Source organism: Microcebus murinus, chromosome 22 (genome assembly GCF_040939455.1).
Source record: "Microcebus murinus isolate Inina chromosome 22, M.murinus_Inina_mat1.0, whole genome shotgun sequence".
NCBI lineage: Eukaryota > Metazoa > Chordata > Mammalia > Primates > Cheirogaleidae > Microcebus > Microcebus murinus.
Genome location: NC_134125.1, coordinates 8,978,560 through 9,005,756, shown reverse-complemented (window position 1 = coordinate 9,005,756; position 27,197 = coordinate 8,978,560). Strand labels below are relative to the sequence as shown.

The 27,197-nt window shown below is 62.1% G+C and overlaps 2 protein-coding genes across 2 annotated transcripts; one reads left to right on the top strand and one right to left on the bottom strand.

Moving 5' to 3' along the window:
- The first annotated feature begins 1 nt into the window (after window position 1).
- Window positions 2–20,730, top strand: DDX54 (DEAD-box helicase 54). Its single transcript, XM_012752251.3, has 20 exons — window positions 2–214; window positions 3,142–3,271; window positions 5,289–5,359; window positions 5,852–6,040; window positions 6,152–6,201; window positions 7,094–7,135; window positions 7,236–7,331; window positions 8,517–8,638; window positions 8,721–8,782; window positions 8,878–9,009; window positions 10,578–10,788; window positions 12,763–12,897; window positions 14,505–14,735; window positions 14,813–14,886; window positions 15,583–15,777; window positions 16,745–16,887; window positions 16,977–17,090; window positions 17,612–17,716; window positions 18,077–18,189; window positions 20,138–20,730. The coding sequence occupies exons 1-20, from the start codon at window positions 41–43 to the stop codon at window positions 20,368–20,370; spliced, it is 2,622 nt and encodes an 873-aa protein (XP_012607705.3). The 5' UTR covers window positions 2–40; the 3' UTR covers window positions 20,371–20,730.
- On the bottom strand, window positions 20,449–26,878 carry CFAP73 (cilia and flagella associated protein 73). The gene is made up of 7 exons (XM_075996594.1): window positions 26,697–26,878; window positions 25,463–25,574; window positions 24,608–24,712; window positions 24,116–24,316; window positions 22,938–23,096; window positions 21,211–21,299; window positions 20,449–20,533 (listed from the first exon to the last, which is right to left on the bottom strand). Exons 1-6 carry the CDS (start codon window positions 26,750–26,752, stop codon window positions 21,222–21,224), a joined length of 711 nt encoding a protein of 236 aa, XP_075852709.1. The 5' UTR covers window positions 26,753–26,878; the 3' UTR covers window positions 20,449–20,533; window positions 21,211–21,221.
- Between the last annotated feature and the right edge of the window lie 319 nt (window positions 26,879–27,197).

Below are 27,197 nucleotides of genomic sequence, written 5' to 3'. Positions count from 1 at the left end.
CGCGCCGGCCCCGCCCTCCCGCTTCCGGCGCCGGGCCCGCATGGCGGCCGGCACGCGCGCGGCGGCCGGGCCTCGGTCGCGAGCCGCCATGGCGCAGCGGAGGAAGAAGAAGGGGCTGCGGCCACGCCGGGGCGCGGCGTCCCGGGCGCGCAGCAGCGACTCGGAGGACGGCGAGTTCGAGGTCCAGGCGGAGGACGACGCCCGGGCGCGGGAGGTAGGGCGCGGGCGGGCCGGCTCCCCGCCGAGGGGCACGAGGGCTGCCGGCCGGCCGGCGACGGGGCCCGCGCCCGCCCCAGCGCGCGGCCCGCCCGAGCCTCCCAGTCCGGCCTGGGGTCCCCCCGCCGCGCCGCTCGCGCGCCCCTCATTGGCTACTCCTGCCCGGGGGGCGGGCGCTACTTCCTCCCCGACCAATGGGAAGTGCGGGTGCGCAAGCTCTGCCTTGGAGAGTTTGGGGCGCTCTCCCCGGGGCGATTGGGGGTGGCCCGGCGCGGCGGCTGGAGACGGCGACGCTAGAACTCTGCGAACGTGATAGGAAATTACGCTTGTACGTGCCGACCATGTGCTACGCTCCCTGCTAAGAGCTGCACAAGCCTCACCCCGGCGCGGTGGCTCGAACCTGTGATCCCAGCGCTCGGGAGGCCGCCGGCGCTCAGGAGTTCGAGACCAGCCTGAGCAAGAGCGAGACCCCGTCTCCGCTAAAAATAGTTAAAACTATCTGGGCGACTAAAATTAGAAACAGTTAGCCGGGCGTGGTGGCGCATGCCTGTAGTCCCAGCTACTCGGGAGGCTGAGGCAGGAGGATCGCTTGAGCCCAGGAGTTTTTAGGTTGCTGTGAGCTAGGTTGATGCCACAGCACTCTAGCCCGGGCAACAGAGCGAGACTCTGTCTCAAATAAATAAATAATAATAATTCTCACCCCGACCTAAGTGCTGTCGTTCCCATTTTTCCAGAGGGGGAAACTGAGGCCTAGGAGGTTAAGAAATGTGACCAAGACCTCACAGCTTGTGAGTGGAAGAGCCAGGATTCAAACCGGGGACTGTCAGGTTCCAGGGCCTGTGCCGTTTGCACTACTCAGTGTCAAATGAGTGAATGGACGGAGCGGGGACAGGTGTGAGCACCAAGGGGGCAGACCTGTGGTCCATCGGTCCCCACAGGTGCCCATCAGTCTGGCCTGGCACAGAGTAGCCTCCTACAGCTTCCTCTGGCTGTGTGTGGCTCACACGAAGGAGGTCGCTTGACCTCTCTGTGCCCAGATTCCACATCTGTGGAAGGCGCATGGTTGTGTGTCTCAGAAACTGTTGAAAAGTTTTAATGCCACACCGTACATTCCACTCATTCATAAATCTCGTGTGTCTCGGGCACTCTGTTTTCGTGTACCTAGAGCAGGGGGTGGCACCCTGTTTCTGTAAAAGGCCAGATGGTAAATCTTTTAGGCTTTGTGGGGCAATGTAAGGTCAGTGTCTTTTTTGATGTTTTTTTTTTTTCCTTTTACAGTCTTTTAAAACATAAAAACTGGGCTGGGCGCGTGGCTCACGCCTGTAATCTTAGCACCCTGGGAGGCTGAGGCGGGTGGATAGTTTGAGCTCAGGAGTTCGAGACCAGCCTGAGCAAGAGCAAGAAAAAATAGAAAGAAATTAGCTGGACAACTAAAAATATATAGAAAAAATTAGCCGGGCATGGTGGCGCACGCCTGTAGTCCCAGCTACTCGGGAGGCTGAGGCAGGAGGATGGCCTCAACCCAGGAGTTTGAGGTTGCTGTGAGCTAGGCTGACACCATGGCACTCTAGCCTGGGTGACTGTCTCAAAAGAAAGAAATGAATAAAATGTAAAAACCATTTTTAGCTCATGGGCTGTCCAAGACAGGCTGTGGCTGTGACCTAGAGGGTTAGGGTCAATCATAGAGGGTCAGAGTGGAAGGAACATAGACTCTGAGGCCAGGGTTCAAATCCCCGGTGCCCTGCTTGCATGTGTGACTTTGAGCAGGTCACTTTACCTGTCTGTGCCTCAGTTTCTTTCCCCTGTGAAATAGACATAGCGATACTTCATAGGGTTGCTATGAGGTTTAGGTGGGCTAATTTATCCAGAGCAGCCCCTGGCGTGGTGCCGTGTGAGTTTAGCCATTCCTGTGAAGTACTGTCCTGCACATGCTATTTCTGAGAGGAAGGGGACAGCCCTGTGGACTGAAGGCTCCCTGGAGGAGGCATCGGTTGGATTTAGCTGTGCGCTGTGCGGGGACTTCAGGGTCATGGCTGAGTGGAGGGAGGGAGGTGGAGTGGGGGTGATGGATGGGGACAGAGATTGGTTGGGGGAGGGGGCGGGACAGCTTGGAAGAGTCTAGTACCTCTCGCTTAGCGGGTGTTTTGATTGGCTCTTTAAGGGTGTTGAATGACAGGCCAGGGTGATGGAGGCGGTGACGTCACCAGCTACGTGCTGGGCACCCTTCTGAGCCTCAGGCTCGCCCGCTTAGTCTTCAGGACCCCCTGTGCGGCCGTGCTCTTGCCATCCTGTCTTCCAGATGTGGAGGCTCGGGCTCAGGGAGATTGAGTCCCTCACCCGAGGTCTCACAGCTGGTGAGTGACAGAGTTGGGTTCCAGCTGAGGCGGTGTGTCTGCGGAGCCCACGCCCACCCCGGTGCCGGCCCGGCAGAGGAGGACCTGTTAGCAGAGAAGTCCTGTGATCTGGCGGGGCATCATCGGCCCTGATGGGGGAGACACGGGCACTGGGACAGCCTGCCTGGTGGGCTTTGTTTTTGCTTTTTTTTTTTTTTTTTTTTGAGACAGAGTCTCACTCTGTTGCCCAGGCTAGAGTGAGTGCCGTGGCGTCAGCCTAGCTCACAGCAACCTCAAACTCCTGGGCTCAAACAATCCTTCTGCCTCAGCCTCCCGAGTAGCTGGGACTACAGGCATGCGCCACCATGCCCGGCTAATTTTTTCTATATATTTTTAGCTGTCCAATTAATTTTTCTGTTTTTAGTAGAGACGGGGTCTCACTCTTGTTCAGGCTGGTTTCGAACTCCTGACTTTGAGCGATCCTCCCGCCTCGGCCTCCCAGAGACCTAGGATGACAGGCGTGAGCCACCGCGCCCGGCCTAGTGGTCTTGATTGTGCCTGAAGTGACGCTGCCTCTGCTTTCCCCTTGCAGCTGGGACCCGGCAGACCCCTGCCCACCTTCCCCACCTCGGAATGCACCTCAGACGTGGAGCCGGACACCCGGGAAATGGTTCGCGTCCAGAATAAGAAGAAGAAGAAGTCTGGAGGCTTCCAGTCCATGGGTGGGTGAGCGAGCTGGGCATGCAGGGACGCTGGGGGAGCAGCGGCAGGGGTCACCACACCCTCCGCGCTCAGGGCAGGACTGATGTCCCCTCTGGGCCCAGCATGGTGGCAGGTGTCCGGCAGACAGAGGAAACAGATGGGGTCTCCAAGGCATTCAGGGCCTTCTCGTGGGGCAGCAGGCCTGACGCGAGGACAGAGCGGTCAGCGCAGGCCTTGGAAAAGGCGGTGGTGGCGCAGGGACAGGCCAAGACCATCAGGGATTTCCTGCACAGCGGGATGAGATTCCAGAGGGAGGGCAAAGGCGGGATGGGTGGGTGGCGTTGGCACACCCGGCTGGCTGAGTAATGCTGAACTCTCTTGCTCTTTACAAACTGGTAGCAGCTAGAGCAAGGATTTGGGTGTTAAGATGAGGCTGGCGTGGCTGCTCACGCCTGTAATCCTAGCAATGTGGGAGGCCGAGGCAGGAGGATCACTTGAGCTCAGGAGTTCGAGGCCAGCCTGAGCCGTGAGCAAGAGCGAGACCCCGTCTCTACTAAAAATAGAAAGAAATTAGCTGGACAACTAAAAACACATAGAAAAAATTAGCCGGGCATGGTGGCACATACCTGTAGTCCCAGCTACTTGGGAGGCTGAGGCGGGAGGATCACTTGAGCTCAGGAGTTAGAGACCAGCCTGAGCCATAAGCAAGAGTGAGACCCTGTCTCTACTAAAAATAGAAAGAAATTAGCTGGACAACTAAAAATACATAGAAAAATTTAGCCGGGCACATGCCTGTAGTCCCAGCTACTTGGGAGGCTGAGGCAGGAGGATCACTTGAGCCTGGGAGTTTGAAGTTGCCATGAGCTAGGCTGACACTATGGCACTCTAGCCCAAGTATAGAATGAGTCTCTGTCTGAAAAAAACCCACTAAATATCAAGATGACTACTTTTATAATCTTAGAATGGAAAAGAAGACCTTTCTAAGTGTGACTGAGCACCATTTACTTTGAGTTTGTTTGAATTAGGCATGTGGATGCCAAAAAGCAATGTAAACTAATTTAATGTGAGTGCCACACTGGGAATCCCATTTGCAACCTGTGGGACAAAGGTTTACTGCCTCTAATATACAAAGAGCTCTTACAAATCAATAAGAAAAAGACAAACACCAGGGTCCAGAATTAGGGGAAGAAAACTAACAGGCATTTCACAAAAGGAATGTGAACGGCCAGTTAGAAAACCAGCAACGTGCTAACCCTCCGCAGTCATCAGAGAAAACAGCTGCCAGCTTCTCCCTGTGGGTGTGTTTTGCCTTTCTGAATCCTCAAGATAAAAGATGGACCAAAAAGCAGCCGGGACTGTGGTGCTTACAGCTGCAAATACTTCACACAACCTCCGGGCCTGCAGGACTTACCGCGCCTAAGACAAACACGCAACTTCTCAGTGTCATCTAAACCCTCTCTGCGTTCGGAGATGCCACGTTCCCTCGTGACATTAAGAGTGGGCTCTAGGCTGGTGGCGCACGCCTGTAACCCTAGCACTCTGGGAGGCCAAGGCAGGTGGATCGCTCGAGGTCAGGAGTTCGAAACCAGCCTGAGCAAGAGCGAGACCCCCTGAAAATAGAAAGAAATTAATTGACCAACTAAAATATATATATACAAAAAAAATTAGCCGGGCACGGTGGCGCATGGCTGTAGTCCCAGCTACTCGGGAGGCTGAGGCAGGAGGATCGCTTGAGCCCAGGAGTGTGAGGTTGCTGTGAGCTAGGCTGACGCCAAGGCACTCTAGCCCAGGCAACAGAGTGAGACTCTGTCTCAAAAAAAAAAAAAAAAGAGTGGGCTCTAATCAGCATCGTGCACTGCTGTAGGTAATTTGTTTCTTAAGTCTCATTTAAGCTTTCGGTTTCTGGTTTATCGCTTTTCTTTTTTTCCCTTGCCATTTATTTGATGATGGAGCGGTCATTTGTCCTATAAGTTTTTTTCGGGGGGGTGTGATGCTTTGGGGGTCCCCAGCTCCTGACCCTTCGAATGTCTCCCCCAGGCTTGAGCTACCCGGTGTTCAAGGGCATCATGAAGAAGGGCTACAAGGTGCCCACGCCCATCCAGAGGAAGGTGAGGGGCGGGGAGGGGTGGCTTGGCCTCCTGTCTGGTCCTTGGCAGCTGCCTCTTGTCCCGGCTGTCGCATCTGTGGCCCTTTACTCCAGCGGAGCCCCGTAGCGCGCCCATTCCACGGTGGGGAGAGCAGGGCCGCTGCCGGGCCCCCGCCAGACAGCTCACAGGTGCCGTCATCACCTGGCCTCCTGGTTATTGTCCTCAGTTGTTTAGCCGAGTGGGGGAAAGCATGTCTCGGGGTCCCGAGGAGGAGGATCAGACAGGGAGGTAGAGTCTGGCTCACCCTGAAGAAGGATGCTCCAGTAGTAGAAAGAGTTGTGGGTAGTGAGCTGTTTGTCCCTGGAGGTATGCAAGAATAGGCAGGCATGGGATCAGGGCTGGGTGACAGCAACCCCCTCCCCACCCCCCGCACATTCACTGAGATCCCCCAGCGCACCCACTTGGGTGTTGGGGTGCGGGAGCTGATCCCCGCCCCCTCTCTCGCGTCTGCAGGCCATCCCCGTGATCCTGGACGGCAAGGACGTGGTGGCCATGGCCCGGACGGGCAGCGGCAAGACGGCCTGCTTCCTCCTGCCCATGTTCGAGCGGCTCAAGACGCGCAGCGCCCAGAGCGGGGCCCGTGCCCTCATCCTGTCGCCCACCCGGGAGCTGGCCCTGCAGACCATGAAGTTCACCAAAGAGGTGCGTCCGCGCCGGGCGGGCGGCAGCGGGGCAGCCTCGGGCCGGGAAGGGAGGCCGGGAGGGGGCTGGGGCGCCTCCCCACTCCCCTAATCCCTTCCTCTGTCTCCACAGCTGGGCAAGTTCACCGGCCTCAAGACCGCCCTGATCCTGGGCGGGGACAAGTAAGGGCTCCCTCACCCCGCGCCATGCTCACCACCACGCGGGCACGCCCCGAGTCTCAGAAATCAACGGGTAGCACAGGTGTAACCTTTCCATAGGCCTAACTGCACCTTGTTTAAAAGCGGAACGTGCAGAACTGGAGGAGTGTCTGTAATGGTTCAAGTTGGTAAGACGTGTTATTCCTGAGTGCTTGCACCCCCTTCCCCGGTGGCAGGTGCCACGCCTGCTGTACAGATGAGCAGACTGAGGAAGGGATGGGCTGGGACCAGGCCGTGGTTCCATGTCCGAGCTGGGGTCGGCATGTACTCTCCTGCCGCGGCCCGCCCGCCGCCCCACAGTCCTCTCTCACCCGGCAGCCCCTTCACGGTCCCTCTTAATTCTCCCAGTTTTGCTTTTCTGTGCTTTCCTGTACAGTGTAGTTTATTATCTCAACAGCTTGGGGGTGTCAGGCCTCCCTGGGCTAGTCCTGGGGTTCTGGCTCCTACAGGTGTCCCAGGGGTGTTTCAGAGGAGGACTAGGGTTGGGGTCGTGTGCCCAAAGGATAAAAGGACGAGAACACAGATGCAGGGAACCTGGGCGCTAGTTGGAGCGCGCAGTTCCGGGGTTAGTGGCTAGAGGGCGCTGTCGGCGAAGTCAGCGTCATTACTATTTGGAGCAACAACAGAGGGAACAAGGTGTCTCTTTGGGGAATTGTTTGTTGTAACAATTCTTGTGTGTGTTTCAACGTAAGTCTCTCGTCAGGGCAGCGCCCTTGTCTAGTGTCTTAGCAGTGGCCTGTCGTCAGTCCCAGTCTGAGTCCCCGGGGCTGAGGTTGGGGCTCCCCTGGGCGTTTGATCTCGGGAAGGGGGAGAGACTGGAGACACCTGTTCAGGCTCCTCCCTCGTCCCTCCCCAGGATGGAAGACCAGTTCGCAGCCCTGCACGAGAATCCTGACATGTGAGTTTGTGGATCGCGGGTGGCGCTCTGGGGTCTCTTCCCAGATGGCCAGTGGCGGGAGGGGGAGGGCGCGGGGGTGACTGGCCTTGCACCCTTCCAGAGTCATTGCCACGCCCGGGCGCTTGGTGCACGTCGTGGTGGAGATGAACCTGAAGCTGCAGAGCGTGGAGTACGTGGTGTTTGACGAAGCCGACCGGTAAGGCTGCCGTCCAGCCCCGCCCGCGTCACGGTGTCCCCAGACGGAGGGAGGGAGGGAGGGAGGCCAGCCGGGGACGGCTCTGCCGGGAGACCTGTGGGGCCGGATAGAAGCCGCGTCTCCCCAGGCGTGGGCTGTGGACCTCAAGCAACGCAGCAACATAGCGAGCGCGACCTCAGAGAGTCTTTAGAAAGCAGAAGGTTGAGGGCATGGCCTCGGGAGCCAGCCAGGGCGGGCTCCCATCCCAGCTGCCGTTCTGGCTCTGTGAACTTGGGCCGGCCCGCGGGCGCGCTGGGCCCCCCTGTAGCTGAGCACAGTGTTGCCTCCGCTGCAAAGTGGGGGTAAAGTAGCGCGTGCCGGGCGGGGGTCCACGAGGAGCAAAGACTGTTTAGAACCACGCTCCGCCCGAGTGAATGAGAAACAACTGGGAGCGCAGATTCCTGATCGCCAGGTCTCTGTGGCTCAGGACGAGGTTGCGTGGCAGAGAGAGTGGAGTGAGGCAGGAACTGGCTGGAGTGGCCTGCGCCCCTGCCCCGTCCTCCCCTCCCTGCCCCCGTGCCCCCACCCTCCGCTCCCTGCCCCCCTGCCCCCACCCTCTGCTCCCTGCCCCCACCCTGCCCTCCCTGCTCCTCTGCCCCCACCCTGCCCCCCTGCCCCCACCCTGCCCTCCCTGCCCCCACCCTGCCCTCCCTGCCCCCCTGCCCCCACCCTGCCCTCCCTGACCCCCTGCCCCCACCCTGCCCCTCCCCTCCCCGACCCCCTGCCCCTCCCCTCCCCTCCCTGACCCCCTGCCCCTCCCCTCCCTGACCCCCTGCCCCTCCCCGACCCCCTGCCCCCACTCTCCCTGATCCCCTGCCCCTCCCCTCCCTTACCTGGCCCTCCCCTCCCCTCCCTGACCCCCTGCCCCTACCCTACCCTCCCTGCCCCGCCCTCCTGCCCTCCCTGACCCCTGTCCCCGCCCTCCCCTCCCTGACCCCCTGCCCTCACCCTCCCCTCCCTGACCTCCTGCCCCACCTCCTCTCCCTGACCCTCTGATCCCCCCTCCCCTCCCTGACCCCCTGTCCCCACCCTCCCCTCCCTGACCCCCTGCCCTCACCCTCCCCTCCCCGACCTCCTGCCCCACCTCCTCTCCCTGACCCTCTGATCCCCCCTCCCCTCCCTGACCCCCTGCCCCCGCCCTCCCAGGCTGTTCGAAATGGGCTTTGCAGAGCAGCTGCAGGAGATCATCGCCCGCCTCCCCGGCGGCCACCAGACCGTGCTGTTCTCGGCCACGCTGCCCAAGCTGCTGGTGGAGTTTGCCCGGGCAGGTGAGCGAGAGGCGGGTGGAGACGGGGGTTGGGGGGTCTCGTCCCTCGGTGACCCCTGCCCAACCTTGCCGTGCCCCCGCAGGCCTCACGGAGCCCGTGCTCATCCGGCTAGACGTGGACGCCAAGCTCAATGAGCAGCTCAAGGTGAGGCTGCCCCTGCCACCCTGTCCCAGGCCCACAGGTCCGGGTGGCCGGTGGCCAGGACCCCGAGAGCCAACCGCGGGCCCCTCTTCCCGCAGACCTCCTTCTTCCTGGTTCGCGAGGACTCCAAGGCGGCTGTGCTGCTCCACCTGCTGCGCAACGTGGTGCGGCCCCAGGACCAGACAGTGGTGTTCGTGGCCACCAAGCACCACGCCGAGTATCTCACGGAGGTGAGCGGGGCCCTGATGGTGCCCGGGTTGGGGAGGACACCCCTGAACCCCTCCTGTGTGGGGACCAGTGCTGCCTGCGGCGGCTCCTCGGAGCTGCAGTTCCGCCTGCGGCCACGAGAGGGCAGCACCAGAGCAGCAGGGCGTCGGGGCTGCAGTTTCGTTTGCTGCCACGAGAGGGCAGCACCAGAGCAACCCACGGGCCTGCCAGGGCTCGAGACTTTGTTATTCTCTTGAATTTTTTATTAGGAAAAACTTCAGACACGCACTGACATCGTCAAATAGTATAATGGACGCGCAGGTGCCTGTTATCCGGGTGTAACTGTTACCAACTCATGGCCAGTCTTATGTAGCTAGTACCTTCCTTAAGCAGGTCCCAGCCGTCCTGTCCTGTCGCTGCTCCGTGACTCTCAGTGTTCAGCGGGTCCGGCGCTGTGAAAGCCAGGCGCGGCTCGCGCGCAGGGAGGGCTGCAGGGCAGGCTGTGCAGGGCGCCCTTCGCGCCGGGCGGGGAAGGCTGCAGGGCAGGCTGTGCAGGGCGCCCTTCGCGCCGGGCGGGGAAGGCTGCAGGGCAGGCTGTGCAGGGCGCCCTTCGCGCCGGGCGGGGAAGGCTGCAGGGCAGGCTGTGCAGGGCGCCCTTTGCGCCGGGCGGGGAAGGCTGCAGGGCAGGCTGTGCAGGGCGCCCTTCGCGCCGGGCGGGGAAGGCTGTGCAGGGAGGGCTGTGCAGGGCGCCCTTCGCACCGGGCAGGGAAGGGTGCAGGGAAGGCTGTGCAGGGTGCCCTTCGCACCGGGCAGGGAAGGCTGTGCAGGGCGCCCTTCGCACCGGGCGGGGAAGGCTGCAGGGAAGGCTGCGCAGGGCGCCCTTCGCTCTGTGCGGGGAAGGCTGCGCAGGGCGCCCTTGGCACCGTGGCGGTCTCTCCGTGCGTGTGCCCGTGTAACCCCTGGCTGGGTCAGGGCATGGGGGCCCCTCCCCTCGGTGGCAGCCACTACCCGGTCTGTGGTCTGAGGGCGAGGCTCACTGGGTCCCATGCTCAACGGTGCCTCCTGTGTGCAGCTGCTGGGGTCGCTGGCGAATGAGCCCAAAGCAGTAATTTTTGTGCAGTAATTTTTTTTTTAAGGGCAGTGAACAGTTTTGTGGCCCTTCTGTGTCCCAGGCTCTGTTCCCAGAGCTGTGTGTGCATTAGCTCATCTGAGCCCCATGACAGCTTCAGAGGAGGGACGATTATTGTCCCCATTCTACAGATGAGGAAATCAAGGCACAGAGGTTTGGTAGCCTGCCCAGGGCCACAGAGCTTGTTAGTGGCAGAGTGGGGAGAGGCTCGTGTCCTGGCCCTCTGCACACGTCCTCCGCTTTGATGCTCAGACAGCCCTGCGGAGAGGGGGAGGTGGCATAGCCCCGTTTATACCCGTGAAGGCACGAACCGGGGTCCCCAGCAGGGCGGGCATTCAAGTTAGGAGTGCCAGCCCCCAGGACCAGGTGTCTCGCTCGGCACCACGGTGCCCGCCCCTGCCGTGGCCTGGCCTCCAGCCTCCCCTCTGAGCCTCCTCCTGTCCGTCCCTCGGCCCCGAGCAGCTGCTGGCGGCGCAGCGGGTGAGCTGCACTCACGTCTACAGCGCGCTGGACCAGACGGCGCGCAAGATCAACCTCGCCAGGTTCGCGCACGGCAAGTGCTCCGCCCTCATCGTCACCGACCTGGCCGCCCGGGGCCTGGACATCCCCCTGCTGGACAACGTCGTCAACTACAGCTTCCCTGCCCGGGGCAAGCTCTTCCTGCACCGCGTGGGTGAGCCGGCCAGCCCCTGCCACTGCCCCTGGGGGCGGGAAGCCAGGGCCCAGGGAAGGGCCGGCGACTTAGAGTCTCTGGGGTGGCCTGGGCGTGTCCTGGCGGCAGCCACGCTCTGACTTAGGTGGGCCTCCCTCTTTCTGGGCTCCCAGTCAGCCCTGGCTTTGTCTGTCTGTCTGTCTCTGCCATTCTGGACACAGTGGCCGTCGGCTCCTCCCTGCCGTCCTGTCCCCAAAACGGCCCCTTTAGCTTTTCTCCCGGTGCCCTTGCAACCTTTAGGTCATGTCCCGGCTTTCTGCCTCCTGTCCCCTGAGCCCTGGACGGCATCTCCTGACTTCCCACCTTTGTCAGATCAGGGTGTTGAGCCCCCCTCCCCCTCATTGCTCCCAGCCCAATGCACTCCGTTTAATTTTTTTCTTTAAGAGATGGGGTCTTGCTCTGTTGCCCAGGCTGGAGTGCAGTGGTGCAGTCATAGCTCACAGTAGCCTTGAACTCCTGGGCTCAAGTGATCCTTCTGCCTTAGCTTCCTGAGTAGCCGGGACTACAAGCACACACCACCACACCCGCCTAATTTTTTTTTCTTTTTGAGACAGAGTCTCACTTTGTTGCCTAGGCTAGAGTGCCGTGGCGTCAGCCTCGCTCACAGCAACCTCAAACTCCTGGGCTCAAGAGATCCTCCTGCCTCAGCCTCTTAAGTAGCTGGGACTACAGGCATGCGCCACCATGCCCAGCTCATTTTTTCTATATATTTTTAGTTGGCTAATCAATTTCTTTCTATTTTTAGTAGAGACGGGGTCTCGCTCTTGCTCAGGCTGGTTTTGAACTCCTGACCTTGAGCAATCCTCCTGCCTCGGCCTCCCAGAGAGCTAGGATTACATGTGTGAGCCACCGCGCCCGGCCTAGTGGTCTTGATTGTGCCTGAAGTGACGCTGCCTCAGTTTTCCCCTCCCAGCTGGCACCCGGCAGACCCCTGCCCAGCTAATTTTTTAAAGAGATGGGATCTCGCTGTGTTGGCCAGTCTGGTCCAGACTCTTGACTTAGAAGCAATCCTTCCACCTCAGCCTCCCAGAGTGCTAGGGTTACAGGTGTGAGCCACCACCACACCTGCCCCTGTTTAATTTTTTTATTACAAAAGTAATGGGGTTTCAACATGAATTTGGGGGTATACAATCCAATCCATACTGTAGCCATTGTAGGAAAATGGGACAAATCGGCAAAGCACCCAGAAGGCGAGTCACCCAGGCCTGTCATTTTGGTGTGTCTTTTGACACCTCCTTTTTTTTAATTTTTTATTATCACAAGACTATCGTGGTGCTCAATGCCACCTCCTTCTAATTTTTATTTTATCGTGGTAAAACATACATAACATACGGTCTATCATCTTAGCCATTTTCAAGTGCACGGTTCGGTGGCATTAAGTCCATTTACGGTGTTGTATGGCTGTCACCACCTCCCGTCCCCGGAACTTTTCATCATCCCAAACTGCAACTCCACCCACCAGACGACATCTCCCCGTCTCCCCGTCACTCCTCCCTCAGCCCCCACAGCCACGGTGCTGCTTTCTGTGTGGGTCACCGCAGGGTCTCCGCCCTGCCACCCTCCAGGCAGGGCGCGTGGGTCTCGGCCCCGGGCCTTGGGGGACACACCTCCCTCTCGGTGCCGTCTGCCGTCCCGCAAGGCTGGTCCTCCGTGTCCCCAGAGAGGTCCCCAGGGCCCCTCCAAAGGGCATTTCTCATGCGCCACGTGACCAACAGGGTCGATCGGACAACCTGAAATGAAACCTCCAAGTGCCTGAGGCTCCGCTTCCCCGAGATGCAGATACAAACCACGGCGGGACGGGACGCGTGGACACGCCCAGCACAAAATCGGAATCGTTGGGGCTGTTCTTTTTATAGTCTGCTTTTTTTTTTGTAAACATCACCGTGCATCACGAATGTTTTTACCTTTGCTTAAGCTTGACCTCCCCTCCTGCAGGCCGTGTGGCCCGGGCCGGCCGAAGCGGCACAGCCTACTCCTTGGTGGCCCCGGACGAGGTCCCCTACCTGCTGGACCTGCACCTGTTCCTGGGCCGCGCGCTCACCCTCGCCCGCCCCCACGAGGAGCCCTCAGGTGAGAGGCGGCTGGGCTGGAGCTGGGGGTCCCCGTGTAGTTCATGGGGTGGGGGGGTAGTGGGGGGCACCTGCAAAGGGGGCTGAGCCCTGTCTTGGCTTTGGGAGGAGGTGGGTGGATTTGATGCCGGGAGAAGATCCGTACGTTTTAAACTCAGGATTTCACGCAACAGTCCGGATTTTTGGTGTCTTCTGGGAAACAGTCGGATCTGGCTGGGCCGAGTCTGCCCTTTCCTGGGTTACCCTGAAGGCAGTGGGTGCTAAGCTGTGGCGCCACGGTGGGCGGCCCTGCCCGCCTGCCGCTCCCGTCTGCAGCCTGCCCGGCCCTGCAGGCCCCTGCTGGGAGACTTACACTAGGGGAGCCCCAGGGGAGGGAGAGAGACCGAGTGTCGTCCACACCAGGCATTCTCAAACCAGGCCCGAGGGCCACATGCGGCCCGACGAGGACATTTATCTGGCCCGCCGGGTGTTTTTGCCACTGCTGCCTGTCCTACTTAGCGGCCGACTCGTCCCGGGCCCACAGTGCGCATGTGTGGAATGTGCGCCGCGCTCTCCAGCGGTCTGAGGGACCGTGAACTGGCCCCCGGTTTAAAAAGTTTGAGGACCCCTGGTCCACGCCAAGCTCACAGATGGTTCCTTTATGCACTCCAGGGTGGGAACGAGTGGGGCAGGTGACAGCAGTCACGATTGCTTCTGTCCATGGTCCTCCACTGTGGGCCTCCACCATGGTCGCTGTGTGCTGAGCACCCAGTGCACCTTGTGTCGCTGGTCCGTTGGTGGTGGAGAGGGCTGTCATCGCTGTGCTTCACAGACAGGGAAAGGGCTCAGGCCCACTCGGTGCCGCACAGCAGGGAGGTGGCCAGCTGCGCTTCGGGTCTGCCCGGAGCCCCGACACCCCACTCCTAGAGTCAAGGCGGCCTCCTCGGCATTGCCCGGCCAGTGGTCGGCGGGGGCCCGGCCAGCCCAGCCACCTCAGAGGCCGGGTCCCCTCCCCCACCGCCGCTCCCTCTTGGCTGCCAGTAGCATTCACTATCCCGGCTGTGGCTCCCTAAGGTGACTGAGGGCCCAGTGTCCGTGCTCGGGCTCCCCTGTGCCTGGAGGCAGGTTGGAAGCAGACGCTGCGGCAGGAACAGTCTAGGGTCGGCAGGAGGGCATGGGAGGGGCTGAGGGTGGGTAGGGGCTCATGTGGGGTCACTGGAGCTGGAGGCTGGAAGTGGAGGCTTGAAGATCGAGTTTCAGGGGCTTCCCTGGGGGCAAAGGAGAGAGTGCTGGGGCCAAATGTGGGGGAGGGGCGTGCCAGGAGGCCCCTGTCCCAGCCCCAGGGGCGGGCCGGGTGACAGGCAGGAAGCAGGACGTGGGCTCCAGGCCAGAGGTAGCTGCTGCCCGGAGCGTGTGCCCCGCCGTGTGGACGAGCCACGTGCCCAAGGAACGTCACTCACAGAAGCTGTCCCCGCCCGTGGGCGGATGCGCTCGGTCGCTGTCTGGCCTCAGTGTCTGCCCAATAAGGGACAGTTGTCATGCGAGGCGTCTTCCTGCAGTTGGGAGCCCAGGATGGGCCCAGGCGGGTGGGCGGCGGCGGGCAGCTTCTGACCGGCCCGTGTGGCGCAGGCTCGCTGGGCGTGGACGGCGTGCTGGGCCGGGTGCCGCAGAGCGTGGTGGACGAGGAGGACGGCGGCCTGCAGAGCAGCCTGGAGCGGTCGCTGGAGCTGCGCGGCCTGGCCCGCGTGGCCGACAACGCCCAGCAGCAGTACCTGCGCTCGCGGCCCGCGCCCGCGCCCGAGTCCATCAAGAGGGCCAAGGAGCTGGACCTGGCAGGGCTGGGCCTGCACCCCCTCTTCAGTGAGTGTCTGCGGGCAGGGGGTGGCGGGCGGGCCCCGGGGCGCCCACCGTGCCCGCCTCACACCCCCCGCCCCCAGGCTCACGCTTCCGGGAGGACGAGCTGCAGCGGCTGAAGCTGGTGGACCGCATCCGCAGCTACCGCTCGCGCGCGGTGAGTGGGCGCCGGGCGGTGAGCGGGCGCCGGGCGGCGACAGCCTAGAGGTGGCAGCTGGCAGGCCACGGTCCCACAGGGGCAGCGTGGTGCCGGCACTCGGGTTGCTCTCCCGGCCTGCCGGGGATTTTCACGTGAGCTTGCAGTGCCTTTACCTGTGCCCACGGCGTTGGCAGCGCCTCCAGAGATGCCTTGTTTTCTGGAAGCTTCCCTGCTGGTCAGTGGCAGGTCCAGTGGCGCAGCCATTGCCTACACTTAGGGACTGCTCACCGAGGGAAGTGACATTCTCGAGGCCTGCTAGCGGCCTGAGGAGCTGGCTTTCCAGAACTTTCTTACCTCTGTCTCACCTCTTGGCTCCCACTGGGCACCCCGTCTTGTGCATGTGGGAGGGGGTGCACAAAAGCAAAGGGAGACCTGCCCAGGACCAGCCAGCCTGCCAGCCGGCTAGGAACAAAACAGGAGTGGGAGTGTCGAGCGCGTTCAGACTCAGACGGGTTGATACGCTCGGGCTTTCCCTGGCTGTGTGCCTTTGGGCAGATGACTCGCCCTCTCTGGGTCTGTCTGAAGTGCAGATAATGAGAGTGCCCAGCTCGGACGGTGGGGAAGATTTGGGGAGGAGTGGCCATTAGCCCACCGTGGGGGAGGGTGGTTGGGGCAGGAGCCATCGGACAGAGGACTTGGGTGTCCCCTCCACAGACCATCTTTGAGATCAACGCCTCCAGCCGGGACCTGAGCAGCCAGGTGATGCGCGCCAAGCGGCAGAGGGACCGCAAGGCCATCACCAGGTTCCAGCAGGGGCGACAGGAGGGGCCGGTGGGCCCAGCCCCAAGCCGTCCGGCACCGCAGGTGGAGCAGCCGGAGGAGGAGGGGGAGGAAGGAGAGAATGTGGAGGTACAGGCCCTGCCCCGGGGACCCTGGACCTAGGGTGGGGGAGGGGTGGCGTGAGTCCTAGCAGCCCGCGGGCTGTACTGGGGCTGTGAGTGGCGGATGGGGTGGACGCGGTGACAGCCCCCACGTCCCCGTCTGCAGGGCGCGGCCGTGGTACTCGCCCACCGTCCCTCATCGACAGCCTGCTGCTGATGAGTTTGGGTTTCGGCCCTCTAGCGTGCAGGCACTGCGTGTGACATGCCCTCAGTGGGGTCTGGGTGTCACGAGCCATCAGACACATCGGGCCCCGCAGCCAGACCGCGGGGCCACACAGGCTGGGTAGCCCCCATTGGCTGAGGTGGGATTTTGACATTGGGTGAATTTCGGGAAAGTTCGTTTCCAGGCTGTGTGGACTGGCGCACTGCAGCCCAGAGGCTGCGGCTCCTGCCTCGTGGCCGGCACAGACGCAGGGCCCAGCGTGTGCTGAGTCCCGCAGGCGCCTGGCAGCGTCAGCTGTGGCAGCGTCAGTCCCCGCCTGAGGTGGGGGCGGGCGGAAGGGCAGAGGAGGGAAGGTTGGCAGCGGCCAGGCCATGATGAGGGCAGTGTCAGGCCTGGGCCTCGGGGCCGGGAGGCAGGGCTGGGGGACCGTGAAGTGTCCCATCCGCCTGGCAGGGGAGTCCGGGGCCTGCGCGTCCACCAGTGTGTCCCTCTCGTGTGTCTCACTGGGACAGAGGGTTTAGTAGCCAAAAAGCTTAGTTGAAGACTCATACTATAGAGCGGGCCAGGCCCTGAGGGGCAGGGCCTTGCCTCAGTCACACAACTGGGGGACTGAGGTGGCACTACTGTAGAGCACAGGTCTCACCCCGGCTGGCACCTCGCCCCACCCATCCCTCCTGCCCTGCTGGTCGTTGAGGCAGGGGCTGGGCTGTGGGCGGGGAGACTGGGGGCGCCCCAGGGCCTGCAGGCGTGACTCTGGGCCTTGGTCTGCCAGGACGTCTTCGTAGAGGTCTTGGGCAGGAAGCGGCAGCAGCCGGGACCCAGCAGGAGAGCCAAGAGGCGGAGGGAGGAGGCCCAGCAGCGGGACCAGGAGTTCTACGTCCCCTACCGGCCCAAGGACTTCGACAGCGAGCGGGGGTGAGTGGCCGGCTGCGTTCCGGGCGGGGCAAGTGGGGCCCACTGGGTCCCCATTAACCCAGTCTGGTCTCCCCACCCTCCCTCTGCAGCCTGAGCATTGGTGGTGATGGGGGCACCTTCGAGCAGCAGGTGGCCGGGGCCGTCCTGGACCTCATGGGGGACGAAGCACAGAACCTGACCAGGGGCCGGCAGCAGCTCAAGTGGTGAGTGCGCAAGTGAGCCCACGGCCCCTTCCACTGCCCGCCCAGCAGCCAGGGTGGCCCCCGAGAGCCTCCTCCCGGGTGACACTGGGCAGGGTGATCCTGTGCCTGTCCTGGCCCCTTGCTTTGATCTTGACCCTGCCTGTCCTTTCTGCAGTAGGTCTTGCTAGACAGGGCTCCTGACCCAGTGTGCTCATGAGGGCCCCAGAGTCCAGAGAAGTGATGGGACGATCCCAGGGTCACGGAGCCAGGAAGTGGCAGGGGATCAGAAACCCTGCCGGAGACCCTTGGCCCTGAGCCACGGTCCCAGTGCTGGTGCCGACCCCCTGACCCCACTGTCTCTCTAGAGACCCAGACTGCCAGGGAAAGGTGAGGAGAGAGAGGAAACAGACGTTTATTGAGCGCCACCTGCGTGCCAGACGCACGCTTCAATACTCCAGCAACCCAGTGAGGTCAGGCGAGGAAACAGGCCCCGAGACGCACTTAAGCCCCCTCGGCAGCCCTCCTAACTCCCTCTCCCGCAGGGACCGGAAGAAGAAGCGGTTCGTGGGACAGTCAGGACAGGAGGACAAGAAGAAGATCAAGACCGAGAGCGGCCGCTACATCAGCAGCTCATACAAGCGTGACCTGTATCCAGAGGGGCAGGGTGGGGAGAGCGGGGCCCAATGGCTTCGGCAGCTCCAATAAGTGGGACTCGAGTCTGCTAGGGGCGGGGCCCGGAGGGGGCGGGGCGGGCGGCTTCAGCTCCAATAAGAGACTCGAGTCTGCTGGGGGCGGGGCCTGGAGGGGGCGGGGCGAGCGGCTTCCTCGTGCACAGCGCTACTAAGAGGGACGGGGCCCGCCCTCCCGGCTTCGGGGCTCTCCGTAGGGGCTCTCCGTAGCTCTCCGTAGGTGGGACCTGGAGGCGCTTGGGCGGGAGGGGGCGGGGCCTGCTCGCAGCCCAGGGGCTTCGCGACTCCACGGGCAGCTTTCTTAACCCGGCTTCCCAGCTACCAAAAGTGGAAACAGAAACAGAAAATTGATGACCGTGACTCGGAGGAGGAAGGGGCATCTGATCGGAGAGGCCCAGAGCGAAGAGGCGGGAAGCGAGGCCGCGGCCAAGGTGAGAGCCAGGGTGGGCATGCAGGTGGGCAGGGCAGGTGGGGTTAGAGAACAGCCGGGGCGGAGGGGTGCGGGGGCTGTCGTGGGGCCCTAGACCTGGGTCTGTTGGAGTCGACGGTGTCAGAGCCCTGGGTCCCTCTCACATGCACACACCCAGGTTCCCCCTTCCGCTGTCCCTCAGTGGACTTCGCCTGGCCTCTGATGGTCACTAGCGCCACCTGACAGGCACTGGGCGGCCCGAGCCTCAGGTGCATGGCCCTGACCGCTCCCACTTCACGGGTGGGATAGAAAACTTGTGGGAGATGACCAGCTCACCTATTGCAGTTCGTTGTCCAAAAGCCTAGGGAACGCGTGGGGGGGACCTTGCGCCAGTGCTGCTATGGGCCATTTCTTGCCTGCCAAATGGCAGTGGCACATGGTTTGACCTGGCAGGAAGTGAGCATGGAAGGGTTCCCTGCAGACGCACTGGGGGGGGGGGACGGGGTTTCAGTGAGGCCGCAGGGAAGTTCATGTTGCACAAGCTGGCAGTGGGAGGGCAGCCCTGGCTCTAGGAGGAGGTGATTGCTGGGGAGACTGAGGAAGGATCTTCCTCGGGGTGTGGGTTGCCAAAGCCCATGTGCAGCGACCCCCCCCCCAGTTAACACCCTTTGATGTATGCTGAAGGGGGGACACTGCAGCTCCTCCCACTGCCCCCCACTGCAAGCTTGCTGTCAGGGAAGGGCTCTCACTTGCTGGGTGGGGGCAGGCTCTGTCCTAGACGTGCCATATGTGACCTTGGGGGCGAGAAGACTGAGTACCCATTTACAGGCAGGGAAACCGAGGTGGCTCACGAGGGCAGTGACTGAATCTGGGTCACCCAGCTGCCTGCCACGACCCACCTGGGGCTTTTGCTGGGGAGAGGGAGTTTGGGACCGTGCCCTGGGCTCTCTTGGGCCACCCTGGGGCTGGTCACTGCCTCTGTCTTTGTCCTTTAGCGTGGGACCTGTTCTGATTTCCTTTTGCCATCCCCTGCCAGTTCTCTCCTGGGTGGACGTGTTTCCTGGGCAGCATCACTCCTTCCCTCCGTCCTTGACTTTCTACGTCTCTCTCCATGTCTGACTCTGTCCCTCTCTCCATCTCTTTTATCTGTTTCCCTCTTGGTGCCTTTTTCTGTCCCTGCCCCCACTGACAGCTCACTTGTCAGCCCCCGTTTCTACCTGGGTGACACAGCACTGCCGTGCAGGGGGCAGAAGCAGGCGTTTTCTCCTGTGCTCTGTTCTCAGTGGAGGTGGTGGGTCCCTGGCAGGTGTCTGGCTCCAGTGGAGATATTTGGGGCCGCCTCAGTGGTCACTGGCCTGGGAGGCAGCTGTTGGGGACAGGGAGCATGGAGGAGGAGGAGGATGACACAGGGATTAGTGGCACCAGGGAGGCTGGAAGAACAGGCTGTGCTGACACCTGCTTGTCTGGCTGGGGCAGAGCTGTTTTCCTCTGCTGCTGCCCCTTTGCTGTGTGTCCTCAGAGCAGTCCCTCCCCCTCTCTGGCCTCTAGAGCCTGCAGTCCATGTAGGCAGAGATTGAGGTCTGTCTTGGTCACTGCTGGGGCCCCAGAGCCTGGCATCCAGTAGGTGCTCACTATACATTTGTTGGATAATTGGTGTAAGAGGCTCTTACTAAGGGCCAGCCTGTGTTCTGAGCACCAACAAGGTAGGTGGATTATTCATAATTCACATATGGGGAAACTGAGGCCCAGAGCAGTTGAGTGACATGCCCAGAATCTAAGAAGTCACAGCTGGGGCTTGAACCCCAGCACTTCTGGCCTGAGGTCCCACGCTACTGACCACTACAGTAGACTCCCTAGGTCTTTATTAGCCTCTCACTGTATACAGATGCAGGGGAACAGTCTAGGAGCTTCTGGGTGGAGGCCACCTCAGGAGCTGCCCCCCAGGCTAAGCTCCCGGACTCTCTCGGCAGGTGCGTCCCAGCCCCGCACCCCCGGCACCCCTGCAGGCCGCGTGCGCTCAGAGCTCAAGACCAAACAGCAGATCCTGAAGCAGCGGCGAAGGACGCAGAAGCTGCGCTTCCTGCAGCGCGGGGGCCTCAAGCAGCTCTCGGCCCGCAACCGGCGCCGCGCGCAGGAGCTGCGGCAGGGCGCCTTCGGCCGGGGCGCCCCCTCCAAGAAGGGCAAGATGAGGAAGAGGATGTGAGGGCCAGGACCCAGCTCTGCAGCACCTTGCTCGGCCATCGGGGGGACAGCAGCAGACGCTTCCCGCACGCTGCTGCGTGCCGGGCACCAGGGCCGCTCCCGGCAGGAGCCCTCGTCCGTCCGTGAGAAGGAGTGCCGGATGGCCCCAGAAGGGCAGCGGCTGCCTAGGACAGAGACAGTGGAGCGGGGTCGTGAAGGGTGTGTAGGAGTTCACCAACAAAGCCAGGCAGGCCCAGACCTGAGCTGGCAACTCAGCTGCTGCTGCTTCCACGTGCTCTGGGTTCAGAGGTCGCGGCTGCACCGGCCTGAGCGCCGCGGGTCCAGGGATGGAGTTGTTAATGGAATAAATCTTCACTGAGCACTTCTGGTGGCCCGGGTACTAAAAGCTCAACTAACTTGGTGGCTGAGTCCCGCCACCATTCAGCAGGTGAGGAAAATGAGGCTCTGAGCATACGGGGAGTAGGAGGCGGGGCCAAGGGGCCCCTGCCTCAAGCAGAGGGTGGGGGGCAAGAGGGCGTGGGGCAGGGCCTGACCTCTAGCTGGGTCTCTGGGTGGGCCCCCCACCCAGCAGAGGCAGGGTGAAGGGAGCCTGAGGGAGCGGGTACCCCTCCTGCTGGTCCTAGTGCTTTTACTTACCAACCACTAGTGTGGAATGTACCCTGTTCTAAGCACCTGGCAAAGCCCAGTGTGTTTCATGCCCCACTGCCCGGGCCTAGTCGGTCCCGTTCAGGAGGTGGTGCCCCCCCCCACTGCCCTGAGCAGGTGATGGTAAGGACTAGGGGCCTGCTGTGCCACTCAGCCCACACCCCCCCAGGAAAGGTGGGGACCCCCCCAAGCTCACCTGTGGCAGGGCTAGGAGGCTGGGGCTGCAGGCTTGGCCTGGCCAAGGCTGGCCAGCATGGCAGAGACGTCCTGGATGAACAGCTTCACCTGGGGGACCCGACAGCCAAGTCACATCCCAGCGCCTGAGAGTCACTGTTAAAGTCACGATGGTGGTGGTGCCCAGAGGCAGTGACAGATCCCAAACTGTTAGGGTCTTAAAAGCCCCAGGCCAGGCCTCCGAGGGGATTAGCAGACCCCTCACGGAGTTCCAGATGCTGTCGCCTGCACCATCACGCAAGTACTGTTTGCATGGATGTCATTTTCTTTTAATTGGATCAGTGGCATCCACCGTTTTGTGACCCAGTCCCATCTTCTCCTGGGGGGGGGGGTTCCTTGTTTTAGTTTTAACTTACCTGTTGGTATGAACTTAACAAATGCCACAGATCCAATGCCTAGAACTAGAACTTGACGGGGAACTTACAACTGTTACTATCTGGGGGCTCCCCTCACAATTGTCACTTACGTGAACATCTGAGAGGGAAACTTTATATCGCCACTAGACATGGAAATGAAGTTACCCCTTGTCATAAGTTGGGGTGACAGGAAAAACACAATGAAAACGGAGCTGTTACGACCCTGCAGTGTTGCAGGAGGCGGAGGGCGGGGACCCCTGCACTGACACGGCGGCAGGATTAGAGTTGATGGAAAAGCGACTGCCTTTTGCCTCGTCCCACGGAACCTGTGTCCCTGCCACGGGTTACCTGGGCCACACTGGGGAGAACAGTGGCGTCAGTGAACGCAGGCTTGGGTGACCCAGTTCTTGGCATTTGGTTGGAATTCCAGGCATTGGGCACAGGACTGGGGCTGGGTCATGGGTAAGATGGGGTGTCTTTCCTTTCCCTCCACCTCTTACAGGGTCCAGGTCCAGTGTCTGAAGTCTGAAACCCCCTCCCCTCTATTTTACATCACGTGTTCTACAACCTTGTAAACCTGACCAAGTAGAAAACACAGGCCCGGCCTGGCGGCTCACGCCTGTAATCCTAGCACTCTGGGAGGCCTGGCTGGGTTGCTTGAGCTCACGAGTTCGAGACCAGCCTGAACAAGAGCAAGAGACCCCCTCCATCTCTACTAAAAATAGAAAAATTAGCCAGGCATCATGGCACATGCCTATAGTCCCAGCTACTCAGGAGGCTGAGGCAAGAGGATGGCTTGAGCCCCAGGAGTTGAGGCTGCCATGAGCTTTGATGATGCCACTGCACTCTACACAGGGCAACAGGGAGACAAAACCAGGTGTACTTGAGCCAAAGTGACATTTGGTGGTGCCCTTGTGCAGAAAGACCACCGCCCAATCCTGCACACCCGCACCCTCCCTGAGGAAGTTCAGGCCTGTCCATCAGAGGGTCAGGGGTTAATTAGCAGAATCTTAACCTAGTTTCTTATAGATCTTACCACTTGTTTCTGCTGTTTGATCCCGGGAGAAAAGAGGGACTCTGGGCATGAACCCTGGCCTTCCTGCTCAAGAGTGGACCCTGAGACTCAGGGGCTGTGTGTCTTTCCTCTGGCCACAGGGCTGATCACGATCACAGCCCAGATGACCCGAGGACTCCCAGGTGCTGGCCATCTAACCTAACCATAAGGGGCCAACCAGTGCTTAACCCAGAAGCGTCGATAATGGTGGGATTTTAAGCACCTGTTTCTGAAGAGAGAGGGGGGGGGGTGGAGATGACATAAAAAGGGGGGCCTCGCCTGCTCCAGCTGTCCCTCTGTGTCCTCAACGTCCAGGGCCGGCGGCTGCTTCCGATGCTGGCACACCAACTGGTACAGGTTGAGCACTGACATGCTAGCGCGCCCCAGGAGCAGGGTCTTCGCAGCCGCTGTGTTCTGGATCTGAATCCACTTGGATTCCTAGAGAACACCCGCCCCTCCCGATTAAGGCCGGACGTGGCCCGAAGGGGACTGGGGCCTCTTCCCACCGCCCTGGTGCAGCCAGGCGCTCTGGAGAAGACGGGTCCGGGAGCCGCGTGCCGGCTGCGATCGGGTGCCCGAGACCCCCTCGTTGGTGCAGCCGCGCTCTGGGCTAAGCGATGCCCCGTCTGGGCTCAGCGGCCCTGGCACCCCTCCCCACCGGCGGCGGCGCCCTCTTGCGCCCTCTCGCTCCCGGGCGGGCCGCACCCACTGCAGCTTGCGCGCCCGCGCCGCCTCCAGGCGCTCGTGCAGCTGCGCTCGCCGCTGGCCCAGCGCGAGCAGCTCGTCCTGCCCCGCGTCCCGCAGCCGCTGCAGCCGCGCCCGCGCCGCCTCCAGCTCGGCCAGCCGCTCGCGCTCCACCTGCCGCAGCGCCGCCCGCGTGTCCGCCAGCCCGTCGAAGCGCGCCACCAGCTCGGGGACCTCCTGGAACTGGGGGTGGGGACTCACATGGGCATGCAGTCCCCCCCCCGACACCTGGCCGCCCACGCTCCTCCGGCGCTGCCTGTCAGCCCAACTGTAAGGTGGGGGCTTCGCGCGGCCCGGAGGTGGGGACCACTGGAGTCACAGGGGCTGGGACGACCCCTATTCCCCCTCCCCCACCAACCCGGCCGAGCCTCAGCACCTGTGATTCATACTGATGCCTGACTCGTTCAACTAACGTTTATCGAGTGTCGGACCCTGCCTCGCCAACACTAGTCTAAGTCTGTCACCTCGAGAAAGAGCTTTCTGAATCCTCAGTTTCCCCATCTGTCAGATAGGGTCGACAACAACAGGACCCGCTTCTCTCCATTGTGTGTTTTGGGGGGAGGGGCGGAAGTTAAGAACAAAGTGGCATACAGGGAGCGCTCAATAAGTGCTGCTTCTTGGCATACAGTCAGCGCTCCAGTAGTGCGCCCATCCTAAGCCGTCCCGGAGGCCGCGCGGTGGCGCCGAGCCCCGGCCTCCTGCCCGGGCCTCACCTCGGGCCGCTGCTCCAGCGCTCGTTCCAGCAGGCGCGCGCAGGGCTCCAGGCGCCGCAGCCGGCGTCGCAGCCGCGCGCGCTCCCGGCGCAGCTCCTCGAGCTGGGCGCGCAGCCGCTGCGCCTCCGCCTCCAGGCGGCCCGCCCGGTGCCGCTCCTCCGCCGCCCTCCGCAGCGCGCGGCTGCGCCGGGCCTCGGCGTCCTGGGGAGCGAGGGCGGGGAGGCGGCGACACGCAGGACTCAGGACTCGCCACCTCCACCCGCCCTCACATCCTAACGCGCGCGCACAGCCCGCGGGCCAAATTCGGCGAGAGTCTCGGATTTCGGCCCCTTCCTACCCCGACGTCCCCTTTTAAAACTCAGGCAGGGCGCGTTTACTTCCCGCCGCCCCTTCTGTGTTACTAAACCCGCCTGTTTCATCATGTGACCCACCTGGCCCCCACGGGAGTGGGAGTCGGCCACCGCCTGCCTCGCCCCCAGCGTCTGCACCCACCTGCAAGAACTTGTTGAAACGGACGAAGGACCCCTTGAGCTCCTGCTCCTTCTGTTCCAGCTGTTCCCAGCGCCGTTTCAGGGCTGCCATGGTGGCCTGGAACACCTGGGGGTGAGGAGCGGGGTGTCTGTGTTTGGGGGCTCAAGGCATCCAATGCGCCCAGGTTCACAATTGGGCCCTCCGTCCATTGGTCCTGGGGCCGCGCCCCTGCTCCAACCGTTCATGGCTCCCATTGCCCGAGGATGAAGCCCAGACGCCTCCTGTAGGCCCTGAAGGCCACTGTCCCTGTCCTTCCTCGCTTCCCACCTCTCACCCTCTCTCCTCCTGGGCTGTCTTCCAGCTGCCCGGCTACCTGTTTTGTCCTTGCCTTCTAGTCTTGCATAGGATTTCCCTCCTGTCCCATCCTGCTCTGCTTGATAAGCCAACTTGCTCTTCAGCAGTCCCCAAGATGCCACTTCTTCCAGGAAGCCCTCCTTGACCACCCCCATGTGGACGTAGGGCTTCCTCTGGGCTCCCACAGTCCCTGCCCAGTGCCGCTTCCCCATAGCGGCCACCACGTGGGCACTTCTCCGTTTTCCTGTCTAGACTGTGTGCCCACATAGGCAGGGGCCACGGCGAGCACTCCAGGTCTCAATGCAGTGCCGGCACATACTCGGTGCTCAATGCACCCGAATTTATTGGCACCGACAACTGGTCTCACCTGGGCCCCGTTTGACTGACGACGAGGCAATCAAGGCTCCCCGTGGTGGAGAAATGACTTGACTCAGACTTTGTCGCCAGCAAGTCGGCCCCATCACTTCCCAGCCCTCTGCTCACCACGAGTCCCGGAAAGTCCTTGTCCCCTGTGGGGCTCACCTCCTTCTGGGCCTGCAGGCCGCGGTCTGCGTCCGCCAGCTCCTGCCTCTTGTCCAGCAGCCGCAGGAAGTGCACCTGCGGGAAGCGGTCCCCGCTCTGCTCCCGCGCCTTCCTGAGGGGCCCGAGGAGGAGGTGGGGGTGAGGGGAGCCGAGCCAGGCTCTGTGCCCCCCGCTGTGCGGAGTGCCCCTCGGCCGGCCACCTGCTGGCTGCAGGGCTCTCCGCTCTTGCGCTGCTGCATCACCGCAGCACCTCTGTGTGCCCGGCGCTGTTGTAGGCACCGCAGGCGCCGCTGGGACAGGGACAGACGAAACCCGGCCCCCACGAGCTGGCCTCCTGCCAGGCCACAGCAACTCAAGCTCCTCGCTATTCCTGATGACGCCAGGACATGGCAGGCGCCAAGTTGAAAATCTAAGCAGCCTAAAGGACTCTCCCCGTAGGGAGCGGGAAAGCCTGAGGAGCAGCATTGGAGCGCAGGCCCGGGAGAGGAGAGCGGCCAGCCACAGCGGGTCTCCAGGGAACAGAGTGGGGGCCAAGGGAACAGACAATGCGAAGGCCCCAGGAAGAGGCTGGGCGTGCTGAAGGCGGCCAGCGTGGCTGGAGAGGACGACAGCAGACAGCCGCGGGACACCAAGGGGGGGCGGCGGGATGCTCCAGAGATAACGGGGTTCTTTTTTTTTCTTAGTTTGAATCTGGATTCCAAGATAATGGGGTTCCGCTCAAGGTGGTAGCGGTGGGGAGGCGAGAGCAGAGCTGATGAGTGGGGAGGGGTGGGGAAGACGGGACCTCGCAGCTGGGGGGTGCCAGCTCCCTGTCGCAGCCAAGCGGAGACACAGCACTTGCCTGCCGAGCTCAGAGCCAGGGTGCTCTGCTCCGCCTCAAAATGCAGCTTGGGGCGGGGCGGCCGGGGCACGAGACCTGCGGAATAATCCTTCCCACCTGGCTTCGAAGGATTTCATCTCAGCTGGCTGTCAGCTGGGGATGTCGGCGAGGAGCCCCAGCAGGTTAGAGACCCGGGCTATGATTGGCCCGGCTCTGCCCTAACCAGCCCTGAGCTCCCCCCCCCCAGTCACCATCTCTCTCCCAGCCTCAGTTTCTTCCTCTGTGAAATGGGGGCAGTAACCCCCCACCGTGAACTGCCCAGAGAAGCCAGAACCCGGGCAGCAGCGAGTGAGACGGGAAGGGCCACCTCACCCATTGCCGCCCTCCTTGCAGCCCTCCCTGCGTCCCACTCACGCGGGCAGTTTCTCCTGCAAGGCCAGCCGGGCGTACTCCTCCCAGGGCACCTCCATGCTCCCGGCAGTTGCAGGAGCTTTGCACGAGCCCAGGCGACCCCCGGGCTTCTGACGGGCGAGGGCGGCGTGCGAGCGAGTGTGCTCCCACTCTAGCAGCCGCCGAGCAAAGGCCCTGGTTGCCTGGGCAACCGGCGACACAACATTCCATTGCCAGGCTGCGGCCGGGGGACCCACCCTCCCTGGGAGGGAGGAGCCTTTAACTCCCGATCTACACCGGGGGCCAGACGTCGCCCCTGTTGGCGCCCCTCGCTGGGCCAAGCCGCTTCCTGGCGGGGTGGCCGCCCACTCCAGGGAAAGGTGCTGGCCGCCTACCGTGTCCCGACCTGCGAGGCTCCACCTCTGCGGGAGAGGGGGCTGCCCTGGCCCTGCCCCTTGAGCCCCCAGCCTGGCTAGGGACAGAAACAGAGACCACGATTAGCACCCGGGGGAGGCCAGCTTGGGA

Excerpts from the sequence above, each read along its gene's own strand:
- DDX54 (XM_012752251.3), top strand. The coding sequence starts at position 41 with ATGGCGGCCGGCACGCGCGCGGCGGCCGGGCCTCGGTCGCGAGCCGCC. Across the intron at positions 14,736-14,812 it reads GGGCCTGCACCCCCTCTTCA|GCTCACGCTTCCGGGAGGAC; the intron begins GTGAGTGTCTGC and ends CCCCGCCCCCAG. Across the intron at positions 17,717-18,076 it reads AGCTCATACAAGCGTGACCT|CTACCAAAAGTGGAAACAGA; the intron begins GTATCCAGAGGG and ends CCGGCTTCCCAG.
- CFAP73 (XM_075996594.1), bottom strand. The coding sequence starts at position 26,752 with ATGGAGGTGCCCTGGGAGGAGTACGCCCGGCTGGCCTTGCAGGAGAAA. Across the intron at positions 24,317-24,607 it reads GTTTCAACAAGTTCTTGCAG|GACGCCGAGGCCCGGCGCAG; the intron begins GTGGGTGCAGAC and ends CTCGCTCCCCAG. Across the intron at positions 21,300-22,937 it reads CAGAGGGACAGCTGGAGCAG|GTGAAGCTGTTCATCCAGGA; the intron begins GCGAGGCCCCCC and ends CGGGTCCCCCAG.